Raw genomic sequence first — 13,011 nt, 5'->3', positions numbered from 1 at the left:
ACCTTCAAAGAGGATCCAATACCAATTCTGCTCAAACTCTTCCAAAAAATTGAAGAAGAGGCAGTACTCCCTAACTCATTTTATGAGGCCAACATTATCCTGATACCAAAACCTGGTAAGGACAGCACAAAAAAAGAAAACTACAGACCAGTATCTATGATGAATACAGATGCAAAATCCTAAACAAAATAGCAAATCAAAGGCAATAATGCATTAAAAAGATTATTCATCACGACCAAGTGGGGTTCATCCCAGGGGCACAAGGATTGTTCAACATACGCAAATCCATCAATGTAATACATCACATAAACAAAATAAAGGACAAAAAGCATATGATTATATCAATTGATACAGAAAAAGCATTTGACAAGATACAACATTCATTTATGATTAAAACACTTAATAAACAGATATAGAAGGAAAATACCTTAATATAATAAAGGCCATACATGACAAGCCCTCAGCTAATATCATAATTAAGGGTGAAAAACTGAAGCCCTTTGCTCTACATTCAGGAACACGACAGGGCTGTCCCCTATCGCCTCTGCTTTTCAACATAGTGTTGGAAGTCCTTGCCAGAGCAATCAGGCAAGAGAAAGAAATAAAAGGCATCCAAATTGGGAATGAAGAAGTTAAATTGTCACTCTTTGCAAATGACATGATGCTATATACAGAAAACCCTAAGACTCCACCAAAAAGCTATTAGAAACAATCAACGAATATAGTAAAGTTGCCGGCTACAAAATCAACGTACAAAAGTCCACTGCTTTCCTATACACTAACAATGAAATCTCAGAAAAAGAAATAAAAAAAAAATTCCTTTTGTAATTGCAGCAAAAAGAAAAAAATACCTAGGAATAAACTTAACCAAGGATGTGAAAAACCTATATGCTGAAAACTATAAGACATTTTTAAAAGAAACTGAAGAAGACACAAAGAAATGGAAAGACATTCCATGCTCATGGATTGGAAAAACCAACATAGTTAAGATGGTCATATTACCCAAAGCAATATACAGATTTAATACAATCCCCATCAAAATCCCAATGGCATTTTTTTAAAAGAAATAGAATAAAAAATCATCAGATTTGTCTGGAACCACAAAAGACCCCGAATAGCCAAAGCAATCTTAAGAAAAAAGAACAATATTGGAGGTATCACACTCCCTGACTTTAGCTTGTACTACAGGGCTACAATGATCAAAACAGCACGGTATTGGCAGAAAAACAGACACATAGACAGACCAATGGAATAGAATTGAGAACCCAGAAATAAAACCACATAAATATGGACCGACAATTTTTGACAAAGAAGCAAAAGACATACAATGGGGAAAAGACAGCCTCTTCAATAAATGGTGCTGGCAGAGTTGGAAAGCCACATGCAAAAGAATGAAACTAGACTGCTGTCTGTCACCATGTACCAAAATTAATTCAAAATGGATCAAAGACTTGAGTATAAGACCTGAAACAATAAACTGCATAGAAGACAACACAGGTACTAAACTTATGGACCTTGGGTTCAAGGAGAATTTTATGAATTTGACTCCAAAGGCAAGGGAAATAAAAGCTAAAATAAATGAATGGGACTGTATCAAACTTAAAAGCTTCTGCACAGCAAAAGAAACCATCGACAAAACAAAGAGGCAACCAACTGAATGGGAGAAGATTTTTGCAAACAGTGCCTCCGATAAGGGGCTAATATCCAAAATATACAAGGAACTCATGAAACTCAACAACAGAGAAACACACAACCTAATTGAAAAATGGGCAGAGGACCTGGAGAGACATTTCTCCAAAGAGGACATACAAATGGCAAATAGACATATGAAAAAATGCTCAACATCACTAATCATTAGAGAAATGCAAATAAAAACCACAATGAGATGTCACCTCACCCCAGTCAGAATGGCTATCATCAACAAGACAAATAGTAACAAGTGTTGGAGAGGCTGTGGAGAAAAAGGAACCCTCATACACTGTTGTTGGGAATGCAGACTGGTGCAGCCGCTAAGGAAGGCAGTGTGGAGGTTCCTCAAAAAATTGCCATATGACCCAGCAATCCCTCTCCTGGGTATCTACCCAAAAAATCTGAAAATATTTATCCATAAAGACATGCGTGCTCCAATGTTCATTGCAGCTTTATTTACGGTGTCCAAGACATGGAAACAACCAAAATGTCCTTTGATAGATGAATGGATAAAGAAGTTGTGGTATATACACACAGTGAAATACTATTCAGCAGTAAGAGAAGATGAAATAGGAACATTTGTGACAACAACATGGATGGATCTTGAGATTATAATGCTAAGCGAAATAAGTCAGACTGAAAAAGCAGAGAACCATATGATTTCAGTGATATGTGGTATATAAACCAAAAACAACAAAAGAACAAGAAAACAAATGAGAAAAAAAACTCATAGACACAGACAATAGTTCAGTGGTTACCAGAGGGTATTGGGGTAGGGGGTGGGAGATGAGGGTAAAGGGGATCAAATATATGGTGATGGAAGGAGAACTGACTCTGGGTGGTGAACACACAGTGGGATTTATAGATGATGTAATACAGAATTGTACACTTGAAATCTATGTAACTTTACTAACAATAGTCACCCCAATAAAATCTAATTTTAAAAAAGTATATATCCTGTAAAAGCAATTAAAATACATTATTTAAAAATATAACTTACCTCATCACTTTCAGGCTGTGAAAACACAATCGGCTGGCCTGTATCTGAAGCTTCCCTTATATTAAGATGCAAGGGAATGTCTCCTAAAAGAGCCCACCAGATATCCATTAGCACTACAAACATTTATATCAGCATTTGGAATTTCACTATTTTAACTTCAGAAAGAAATAAAATCTAAACTAAATTGATTCAAATCAACTTGAGTTATGACTATTATAAAATTGCTAAATCTCTAAGAAAGGAATTTCAAATGAAAATTAGGGGCACAATATGCCACACAGTGATCGCATATATATACATATGGAAGCTATGTGGCAGCCAATCAAGGGATAAGGCCTCTCATTTATACTTTGCTGGAGATCTTCCAGCAAGAAATAGCTTGCATTTGTAAATTATTTTTACCTCCAGTACCTAATATAGACACATCCTGCCACATAAGAGGAAATTAAAGAGGAAAAGAGGGAGGCAAAGTAGTCAACAAAAAGTACAATAAAATAATCTTCCTGCTGTCAGCAGATGAGTAAGCAAAGAGAACTCTTAAAAAGTAGGCCAGACTTGTTATCTCAACTAGCTGCCTCTTTATCAGATTGAATTATTTTTCTTTTATTGTGTATTAATCTATATAGCATTATATATAACTTGTGAGCTTGATGAGATCTCAGGAAGTATCTAATGAGAACCTCCAATACACTCACTTCAGCTCTGGGAGGATATGTCTTTCCTGACGACATATTACTATTAGGTAAAAGAACTTAGGTAGAAACGCTCTGATTCATCATCCATTGACTCTCTCCACCACACCGTTACAAATGAAGCCTTTCAAAAGGCTGAGATTTAAAATGCAGTAAATGGACTCTTAAGTAGAAGAGTTGACTTGTTATGGTCCTCAGCATTCTTAGAACCACTCCAAACCCATGCAAAGGTTATTGAAATGTGTGTTTGTGTGTGTGTTATATAAATAAGTCATTCAGCAATGTAAATAATGCAGACGATGTATATATATCACAAAATTAAAAACCTACTACAATTTGTATTATGAAGTGCATGGAGGAACAGATATTTCATGCTCCTCTTGTCAGCAAATTTTGAAATCTTAACCAACTTTTCAAGTCTTTCCTAAATGTTCAATAGCCAAATGACAAAATACATGAATATTTTAGTAATCATTTAAAGATTAGCTTTTCAGTGAATTTGATATCTATATTCTACAGATGAATTTAAGACTGCAGGAAACTGTCACAGGGGCAGGCAGGAGAATACATGTTATAAAAAATACTTAGAAAACCATAAAGTTTTTTCGTTTGATTTATGAACTGCCTTTATAGTAAAGAATCCTAAATGCTTTCATTTCTACGGCAGTAGAAAAAAAAAAAGTAAAACCTTCTCCTTTATATCGCCACCTATTGGCATCATTTCTGCCCTCCAGAGACTCACAATCCTACCTACAGGCACAGAAGAGAGACCAAAAAAGGAAAACCTTGTTAGAAAACAGGTGGCACAGTGAGAGTGGTAACCGGGTACCAGTTTTATACTGAGAAGGATAAAAATAAAGGTGTGGAAAGTGGGTAAGGTGCAGCGTGGCCTTGAAAAGTATCATTGAGGGGTAGGTGTGAAGGAGGCAGGGCATATTTCAGGGATGTAAGTTAAAGGGGTTTCTGTGAGATGATCGGAGATCTTAACTACTACGCAAAAATCATCCTCGTAGATCAAAATGGATAAAGTTCTGAAAAGCCATTTTACCAAGTAGTCATTTAAAACACAGCCCAATGGATGAAATAAATTAAAGAGGCAGCCAGAATAATAAAAGACAAATAAGGGTTCCTGAGGGCTTCAACCAGTCACAGGTCACAGCTGTGACAGCCCTTTCCCTTATTTCAGTTCCTCATTTTCAATTCCAACTTCTTTGTTATTGCAGCCCCTGCTCCAGTTCACGGGATACCCTCTGGGCCCCCAGGACTGAATTCAAAGCAGGAGATGTGCCCTGAGTTGGAGCTCTAAATGATTTTTCCCAAAACACTGTTAGATACAGCAGTCTGCCACTATTCAGTTTTGTGGTCAGTAATCAACACTGCTGATAAATTTTTAGGGTAATTATACATTTGTGAGATGTTGGTTAAAAAGTAATTCCCATATGTGAGATTGTTTTTCGAGGAGGTATGTTTCAAATTCTAAATAACTGACTTACAAAATCCTACCGCCCATTTATAAATTAGGGAATTACAATGTAGTCAGCATAATTCAATAATACCATTATAATTACACATTTACTTTATTATATAAGTGAATGTCAATCTGTTATGTTATTATGCAGATTTAGGAAATTGAACTTTCTAGGTTAGTTAAATAAAACAACAGTTGCAGAATATAATTAGTGACAGTAATTATAGCAATGTATCAAAATATATCATTAGTATTCACCTGGCATTGTGGTAGTTGCTATAGCACAAATGTATAATAATAATACATTTAACATCAGCTTTTAGAAATGTAATTATAATAGGCAATGTTTTGAAATTCCTTGATTTGTAAGGGATCGTAATTGTAAACTACCTAAAACTAATAATTCATGCTATGGCTCCCTTATTCAGCATCTAACATCTGCCTTCTCCAGAACAGAAACTCAGTCATGAGTAGAATATCAAAACATGTTTCCTAAAAAGTTCGTTGTGGGCTTTTTAAAAATCATGTTTTATCCATAATCTGTGTTTTGCTCCCTTAACACATGATTTTACTTCTTCTCATAACATTTAATTAATTATTCAATTCAGCAACATGAACAGTATATACAATGTAAATTTCAGGTGCCATACTGTATAGACATGGCAGACACATATAAAAAGATTACAGAAAACAAAAAACACTGTCTTTCTAAAGCAGAAGGACTGATAAGTTCAGAACTGATCAGGATGGCATTTCATCATACACACTGAGAATTGACACAAAAGTTGCTACAACATACGGAACAGGTATTTTCATATATACTGTTTATACTGAGAGATATGTTTCCAACTTACAAACTGATGACCATTATTTAACATATGGGCTTCAAATTGCAGTACTTAGACTACAAACCTCTCTTCTCGAAAGAAAGGTTAGCACATAGAACTGCACTATACTACTAACTTAATTTAAAACACAAAGCCAAAAGCAATTCATCATTTTCTGAGACACTCTTCATCACCATGCCTTATCTCTACTTTTCCTTCTGCCATTTCCTCTGCAAGTGTATTCTGTGGTCTTACCTAGGACATCAAGATCAAGGGTCTGTGCAAGTCTCCTTGCACCGTCAGCACCAAAAATATGAGTTCTGTGTTTACATTTTGGACACTGGAAAACACTCATATTTTGGACAAGGCCCAGAACCTAGAATAACAAAAACACTGAAATCAAAACAAAATTCAACCATATCTCAATCCATATTCCAACAAGTTTTCAATTGTGCGCCTACTAGGTTTTAGTGACACAATGATGAATAACCTATGGGCTCTCCTCTCAAGGAACTCACAAGCTAGTGGGAGAGAAAGACACATGTAATTAACTTTCAATAATGTGACAAAATGTTAAAGATATATAAATGACAGGGATCACAAAATTCTGTCCGGGAAGAATAAAAGGAATCTCTGAGTTGCCCACAGAAAACTGTTTCTTTCGGTTGAGGGTGGGAAGAGGGGTTGAGGTCTATAGCAGGAATTCTAGGCAGAAGGAAAAGCACAAGACAAGGAAATGAAATATAATTTGTGTGGCCTACCTGGGCTGCAACCTAGCGGCAGGGCTACGGCAAAAGCTGGTTTAGTAAGGACAGCAGGATCACATGGTTAGGTGCTAAATGTCATCCATGAGACTTTCTTCTTGGGACAATAGAAAACCACAAAAGGTTTTTAAAGTTGAGAAAATAGTATGGAAGAGGTAATGTTACACAATCAGATCTGTGTTTCAGAAATTTGGTTCTGATGGCAACATGGAAAAAATAAGCAGGAGAAACACAGGAAAATCATTAAGAGGCTAACTGTGGACAAAGCCTTACAGTGAATAACAGCTAACATATCCTGAGTGCTTATTATATGCCAGGCACTAGGACAAATGCTTTAAATGCCCTCCTCACAAGGACTTCATGAGATGGGTACTGTATCATCCCCATTCTACAGGTGAGAAAACTGACATATGTGTAACTAGCAAAAGACTGAAACTCAGCTCTTCTCAGAATGTTATCGTTTGAAACAAAAATTTAAAGCCTAATAGAAAGTACCCATCTCTTTCTGAGTTTTCCCTGCTTCTGGCATAAAATACTTCATAAACATTTGTTGAATAAATAGACAGGCTCTGCAAATATAATCCTTATTCCTGTTCCTTTTAATCCCATTTCTTGTTGATGGGAAGCAGTGGTTGTCTTCTAGAATCAAAATGGGGAACGCAACTATCAGAGGCTTACAGATAACAATGTCTGTATCATCCTACCAATTTCACCTATAAGATTATCATTATAAGAGATAATCTCTACTAAGACATTTGCATTTTAAATGAAGAACAGCACTGATAGTCTACAATAAAACATATAGACAAGATGGTGATCAAACTTGTTATTCTTCATGAAAAGAGAAATAGAAAAGATTAAAGTTTTCCACGACACATATAAATGAAGACAAATAGAGAGGGATAAAATATGTAGGTGAGCATTTTCCAAGCATCTAATAATGTATGCCATTTTGCTGATGCAAAGTATCACAAAAAAATAAATCACACCGTGTTTTGGTAAATCAGTATCATCTCCAGAAGCTAAAAGAAAACACAGCTTAATATCACACAGCTTATTTATTTATTCTATATAATATACTCATTGCTTGGACAGTTTCACTGCCATTTATATTAAATGTGGCATATCCCCTGACTATAGGGCTTTCAACTTGAACAGCAAAATACCACTCAAGAAATGGGAAAAGGAAAAACATCTAAATAATGTGAACATCTAGGTGAGGGTGCATTCCAATCTCTCTGGAATCTCTTGGACTCCCCAAGACACGGAGGCATGAAGCCGTGGTGTACACACTTTGCAGTAAGCATGAATAACTTCTTATTAGCCAACTGTCCCCTAAGGACTATAGAAATGTCTAAGACATGTTCTCTATAGAGAATACACAAATGTCACAAACATAAAACTATAACCAAATTCAATATTTAATAAGCTCCTATTATATGCCAGTCACTGGGCTCAACAGAGGCAGCAGCATACACTGGTGAGAAAAACAGACTCGATCCTTCTCCCCTTGGAGCTCCCCAGCTAAATGGGGAAACAGATTGAACAAATAATAGTGTAACAATCTACTTTAAAAACTGGAACAGCTTCTCTGGAAGCAAAGCAACGAAGTGTTATGAGAGTATAGAAAAGAGAAGACTATCTACCCTGGGAGTCACAGAAGACTTCCTTGAGGAAATATCTGACCTAAAAATTAAAGAATAAGCAGGTAGAAACAAGGAGAAGGTAAGAAAACAGTCAAGAGAGACGTAGAGACTCTATCTCCTTCAAGGAATTGAGAGGCCGGTATGGTTGAGGGCCGGTGTGAGTGGAGCGAGATGAGGCGTGAAAGGCAGGGCTTGTAGGCCATGTTAGGGGTCGGGGTTAAATGAGTGCAAAGGGGAAGCCACGAGGGGGTTTAGCAAGAGACCACTGTGCCTGTAGTTGTCGCAGACTCATTTCTCAGGACTGCAGGGTTTTAAAAACAACATGGGATGAAAAACTAAGAGGACTTGTCTTTGTCTGTTTATTTTCTCAGCCAAATACAAATCTAGGGCTGTTTTCTGTGAAATCAGTCATTTCACAGGTGGTAGTTTTCAGTGCTGTCTAAAATATTCTAGTTTGCCTCCTGGGCACAAGGTTAGGTTTTTTTATTCTCTGCAATTAGGTGAGGACATGTAACTTGTTTGGACAATGAAATGTGAGCAGAAGTGACATGTGTCACAACGAGGCAGAAGCTAATTCCCCATTATCTTTCCTTCTGTCCCTGACCAGCCAGCTTCCAAAAGTGGCTGCTTCATCAGTCTAGGTGCCAGAGTAAGAACAGTGCCAAGGAGTGTTGAAGCCAAACCATAACAGACATATAACATGAGAGTAATAAACTGGTGTTGTTTTAAGCCACTGAAATTTGGGGATTGTTAGCACACATAACTCAGCCCACCTTGGTTGATAGCAAGGATGTAGGAAGAAAATACAAACATTTCGATTTCTATTTTATGATTTCCTTTTTAATTTCAATTTTGTGTGTGTTATATAATGAAAATAACATATTAATGCAGTAATGTATGTATATGATACAGACAGCAGATATAATTTACTAATAAATACGTATATGCTCAAACATCACTTACTGGTAAGGATGTATAATCAAAAAATTTGGAGATAATCCTCTATATGCTTGAAATTCAGAGGTTTTGACAATTAAGGTTGGCTCTATTACTGGTAATATGTAACTTCTGGTTTACAGATAAATGCACTAATACTGCTTCCTAGATTATCTTGAATAAATTAATTCCATTAACTCTTGAATTCTCTCATCTTCAGATTTCCCACATGTATTCCAATTTGCTTAAATAAAAAGTTGTAATGGAACAGAACAGAGAGTCCAGGACAGACTCATACATGAAAGTCACTAATTTATAATGGAGATGACATAGCACTGCTTGATAATTGGATATCCATACGGAAAATAAGGAATCTAAACCCCCAATCTCACACCATACACAAAAACTAATTCCAGATGGATTACAGAGTTAAATGTGAAAGGTGAAATAATAACACTTTTAGAAGAAAACAGGACAATATACTTATAACCTTGGAGACAGACAAATACTTTTCTGGCAGGACACAATGAAGCACTAAACAAATGAAAATTTTTTTGTTAAGTGGGACTACATTAAAATGAATAACTTAATCAGAAGACAACGAAGATAGTGAAAAGACAAGATATAGAGCAGGACATGGTATCTATACTACACATACATGCCCAGGGACTTTTATCTGGAATGTATAAAGATCCTACAAATCAATAAGAAAAAAGTCAGATAATACAATAGAGAAATGAGCAAGAGACTTAACAAACACTCTATAAAGAGGATATCCAAAGACAAACAAACTTGAGAAAAAGTGTTAATTTATCATCAGAGATATGCAAATTAGAGCCACAATGGGAGTCCATATACCAGGGTGCCAAAAAAATGTATACACATGACTTGCATTCATCTTTTGTTATTGGTATATATTGAGTATTACAATTTTAATAGTTTTTTCCTTTTCTAAAATATGTAGACATTTTTTTGGCACCCTCTGTATTTATGCTTAAGACCTAATTAGAATAAATGAATGTTATAACAACAACAAACAAACCAACAAACAAAAACTACCAAATGTTGGTAAGGACATGGAACAAGTACACTCAGTTTCATTTTGGAAAACTCTTTGATAGTTATCCACTTAGATATGTTTGTACTCTGGCACAGTAATTCCACAGTAATTCTGTTATATGTTAACAGAAATGTGAACATAATACTCACCAAAAAACATTTACAAATGTGTTCATAGGAGTACTAATTACTCCAAAATGGGAAACTACCCAAATGTCCATCAACAGTAAAATGGACAAATAAATTGTGGTATATTTACATAATGAAATGCTGTTACACAGCAATGAGAATGAAAGAACTATAGTTACCATCAACAGTATTAGTGAATCTCTCAAATATAATTGTAAGCAAAATAAGCCATACAAAAGTATATACTTATTATGCCATTTATATAAAGTTCACAAACAAGCAAAACTAATCTATAATTTGGGTTCTACTTTGGAGTAGCGCCTGGGAAGTGGCACAAGCAGAAGCTCCTGGAGAACTGCTAATGTTCTATTTCTTGAATACAAACAATGGGTGTGCTCACTTTGTAAAAATTCATTGAAATATACACTTACAATTTGTCCCCTTTTGTATATATCATACTTCAATAAAATGTTTGCTTTTTTAAAAAGGTGGTCATATGAAGAATGACCAAAAAAGAAATAAGCACAAATAACGAAAATGATGGTTTACTTGGCATCTTGTGTACCTGCACACAAAGACAACCATCTGTTTTAAACAGAAAACATTCTATAAAAACAGAGAAGTAGCAGTAAAATTAAGATGAGGTCCCTGGGAGGAACAATCCCCTATTCTTTCTATCTGACACTCCAAGGAAAGATCTGAAATAAAAGTCTAACCCCAGAGAATCTCTGCCATAGTGGAGTTCTAGACTTGCAATGTCTAGTAAGGTAGCCACTCATCACACATGGCTCCTGAGCACCTGAGATGCAGCTAGTCAGAATGGAGATGGGCTGTAAGTATAAAATACATACTGGATATCAAAGACTTAGCACAAATAAAAGAATGTAAAAATCTCAATACTTTGTTTTAAGTTTACAGGTTATTTTTTAAGATTTTTCAGCTTTTTCATTGAAGTGTGTTATGAATACACACAAAAAAGTACACAAATCATAACTGTAACTGAATGGACTTATAAAATATACCCATGTTACCATGACGCTATTAAGAAATAAAACATTGCTAGTACCCTAGAAGTCACCTTGTATACTCTCCAATACACATTCCCCAAAGGCAAACTAGCTAACCTGATTTCTAACACCATGAATTAATCTTGTCTGGTTTTGAATTTGATATGAATGTAATCATGCAATGTGTTCTTCTGTGTCTGTGTGATTCATCTAGCTAAACCATGTATATCTGTAGTTTTTTTTCAGTGAGTCCTAAGATGCTATGATGCCTCTTTCACAATTTTTCATTCCCTTGTTGGATCATTTTTGTTGTCTCCAGATTTGGGCCATTATAAATAATGCTTCTATGAATGTTTTTATACATTTCTCTCTCTCTCTCTCTTTTTTTTTTTTTTTTTTGCTGGGTATTAGGTAGGCTACACATTTTTAACTTCCGTAAAAAATGCCAAAGTTTTCCAATGAAGCTCTACCAATTTCCAAAGAAGCTCCCACCAGCAAGGTATGCGAATTCCAGTTATGCCACAGCTTCACCAACATTTGATACCATCCGTCTTCTTTCATTTTATCAACTATGGTGATTGTGTTGTCATACCCACTCATTATTGTGCTGTACTATTCAATTGTCAGTTTATTTATATTGGGAACTACAATGACTCCTGGTTAAAGTTCACCAAAAGTAAAGTGGCATGAGAGCTGGGAGGTGGAAGTGAAGCCTTAAGTACTATACTCGAAAGGTTTCCTTTGGTTACAGGTGGCGAAAGAAAGATGCAGAGTTGAAGGGCCATCCCAGTTTGTCTTCATTCTTCTTGACTGTGCCCAGCTTTCCTTTGCACTGTGGTTTTAATTTGCATTGACATGAGTATTAATGAAGTTGAAGATATTTTTACATGTTTATTGGTCATTTGTATATTCTCATTTGTAAATTGTCTATTTAGGTTTCTTGCCTATTTTTTTTCTATTTATTATGTGTGTGTTTTTCTTATTGAATTTTAAGCATTCCTGGTATTTTAAATATAATTCCACTGTTGGTTGATTCTCAGGTTTTATACTGATATCATGTTGAAATTATAGTATTTTTAATATCCTGAGTTAAGTATATTATTAAAATTTACTTCATCTTTATATTTCGGTTGGGCATTGCTGCTGTAGATAATTTACCTCTGACTATAGAACTTATTTGGCAGTTCTTCTACCTAATGTTGTTTTAAGGTCCTAACAATACACAAAAACATTTATCAGGATCTGTGGGTTATGTACTTTTAAAAAATGAACAGAAATGAAACATTTACCTTCAAGACTATACAGGACAGATAAACTGTCAAATCTCTCTGCTTTTAGTTGAATTACATCAACTGAATGGGATAACACTCAGTGGGTTATATCACCTTCTGTTCAGAAGCTCATACAACAGTCAAACACATACACATATTTAATTTAAAAAGAAAAAAAATTACTTATTAATTAAGGTATACAGACTATGTGGCATACAACTTTTTTAAAAGATGGGGTTAGTTGGGAGAAAATTAAAAAGAGTCTTGAGCATTAAAAATATTAGAAAACACTGCCCTATTTCATGTAAGAGTAGCCCTCTGTAATCAATGAGTTTTAAACAGGTGCAGTGAATATGAGAAAAAACATTAAAATATCCATATTACAATTTTGTTCATAAAAATTATTCTCTTAAAGTATTCATGTCCTCATGACAACCACCACCCAACCCCCAAAAAGCCTTATATCATGTGAATACTTCATATGTTGTTAAGCTGTTTGTGTTTATTGTTGAGCTATTTTGTG

The 13,011-nt window shown here is 35.2% G+C and overlaps 1 protein-coding gene across 3 annotated transcripts in view; it reads right to left on the bottom strand.

Annotated features, from left to right (window-relative positions):
* NUBPL (NUBP iron-sulfur cluster assembly factor, mitochondrial) overlaps positions 1-13,011 on the bottom strand; it is a 196,146-nt gene that overhangs the window by 14,986 nt on the left and 168,149 nt on the right. For all 3 annotated transcript variants that reach the window (XM_074328126.1, XM_019754548.2, XM_019754547.2), the window contains 2 exons: positions 5,932-6,052; positions 2,690-2,772 (listed from right to left, as the gene is read on the bottom strand). In XM_074328126.1, coding sequence (XP_074184227.1) covers positions 2,690-2,772; positions 5,932-6,052 — 204 coding nt within the window. The remainder of the gene's footprint in view (positions 1-2,689; positions 2,773-5,931; positions 6,053-13,011) is intronic.

The sequence above is a fragment of the Rhinolophus sinicus genome, linkage group LG03 (genome assembly GCF_036562045.2).
Source record: "Rhinolophus sinicus isolate RSC01 linkage group LG03, ASM3656204v1, whole genome shotgun sequence".
NCBI classification, from domain to species: Eukaryota; Metazoa; Chordata; class Mammalia; order Chiroptera; family Rhinolophidae; genus Rhinolophus; species Rhinolophus sinicus.
Note: the sequence above shows the minus strand (reverse complement) of the source record. Positions and strands in the feature narration are given on the sequence as shown.